General features: G+C 66.3%; 1 protein-coding gene across 1 annotated transcript; it reads right to left on the bottom strand.

Annotated features, from left to right (window-relative positions):
• Positions 1 to 306: 306 nt before the first annotated feature.
• On the bottom strand, positions 307 to 942 carry LOC137540968 (uncharacterized). Its single transcript, XM_068262139.1, has one exon. It carries the CDS (start codon positions 940 to 942, stop codon positions 307 to 309), a length of 636 nt encoding a protein of 211 aa, XP_068118240.1.
• Between the last annotated feature and the right edge of the window lie 338 nt (positions 943 to 1,280).

The raw sequence follows: 1,280 nt of genomic DNA, 5'->3' as shown, positions 1-1,280 counted from the left end.
AAGCGGATACCTGATATTCGGGTTTGGATAGTGTCATCCAGCTCGTCTGCCACCCCCCGCCACCAGGGGGCGCCGGTCCTCCCGAGAGCTAGCCTGCCCCAGGCGCTACCGCCGCCCGCCACCGGGGGGTCCCAGGGCTCTTAGGAGGACTGGTGCCCTCCGGTGGCGGGCGGCGGTAGTGCAGGGGGGTCAGGCCAGCTCTCGGGAGGACTGACGCCCCCCAGTGGCGGGCGGCGGTAGCGCTGGGCAGCCCGGCACCTGGGAGCCCTGGCGCCCCCCGGTGGCGGGCGTCGGTAGCGCGGGGGGTCAGGCTGGCTCTCCGGAGGACCGGCGCCCCCCGGGAGGCCGGGGGCATGAAGGGGGTCCCTGGCCGAGGCCAGTGAGGTCCTGCTCCTCTAAGGGGCAGATGGAGCCAGAGGTAGGAGAGTCGATGCTGCGGGGCAAGCTGGCCGGAGGAAAGGCCGGGCGGGGGGGTGGCTTTCCCTGGCCGAGGCCACCGAGGTCCTGCTCCTCTAAGGGGCGGATGGAGCCAGAGGCAGGAGAGTCGATGCCGTGGGGCAAGCTGGCCGGCGGAGGGGGTCCCCCGCCGAGGCCATCAAGGTCCTGCTCCCCTAAGAGGTGGATAGAGCCAGAGGAAGGAGAGTCCCAGCCGCGGGGCAACTGACCGGAGGAGAGGCCGGGGGGCGTGGAGGGGGTCCCTGGCCAAGGCCACCACCCGGGCACTCGCAGGGCGGTCGGACCGAGTTTGTAGGTAGCTGGCCTCCTCAGTCGCGGAGGCCCCGATGAGAGCAGCCGGGCTGACTGGCCCGCAGGCGGGGTTCCACAGGTCCGGCTGAGTGAGGTCCCACTCCCCCCGGGAGGGGGGTCGGCTTCTGACCATCCCCGTCCCGAGCCCGGCACCCTCGGGGAGATTGTCGGGAGGTGCTCCTCCGGCGAGAACATGCCATGTACTGAAACTTGCTAGGGAAAGATGTCAGTTTCTTCCTGGCCGCTTTGGTAACTCTAGATAACCTTGGGCCGATTGCATGTCCCCCGTGACAGCGACGATGCATTTGGATGTCTTCCCTATCAACTTTTGATGGTACTATCTGTGCCTACCATGGTGGCCATGGGTAACGGGGAATCAGGGTTTGATTCCGGAGAGGGAGCCTGAGAAATGGCTACCACATCCAAGGAAGGCAGCAGGCGCATAAATTACCCACTTCCGACACGGGGAGGTAGTGACGAAAAATAACAATGCAGGACTCGGAACGAGGCCCTGTAATTGAAATGAGTACACT

The sequence above is a fragment of the Hyperolius riggenbachi genome, chromosome 12 (assembly GCF_040937935.1).
Source record: "Hyperolius riggenbachi isolate aHypRig1 chromosome 12, aHypRig1.pri, whole genome shotgun sequence".
NCBI classification, from domain to species: domain Eukaryota; kingdom Metazoa; phylum Chordata; class Amphibia; order Anura; family Hyperoliidae; genus Hyperolius; species Hyperolius riggenbachi.
The sequence above is the reverse complement of the archived record's forward strand: the minus strand, read 5'-3'. Positions and strand labels throughout refer to the sequence as shown.

Coding starts and splice junctions, on each gene's coding strand:
- LOC137540968 (XM_068262139.1), bottom strand. CDS start 942: ATGTTCTCGCCGGAGGAGCACCTCCCGACAATCTCCCCGAGGGTGCCG.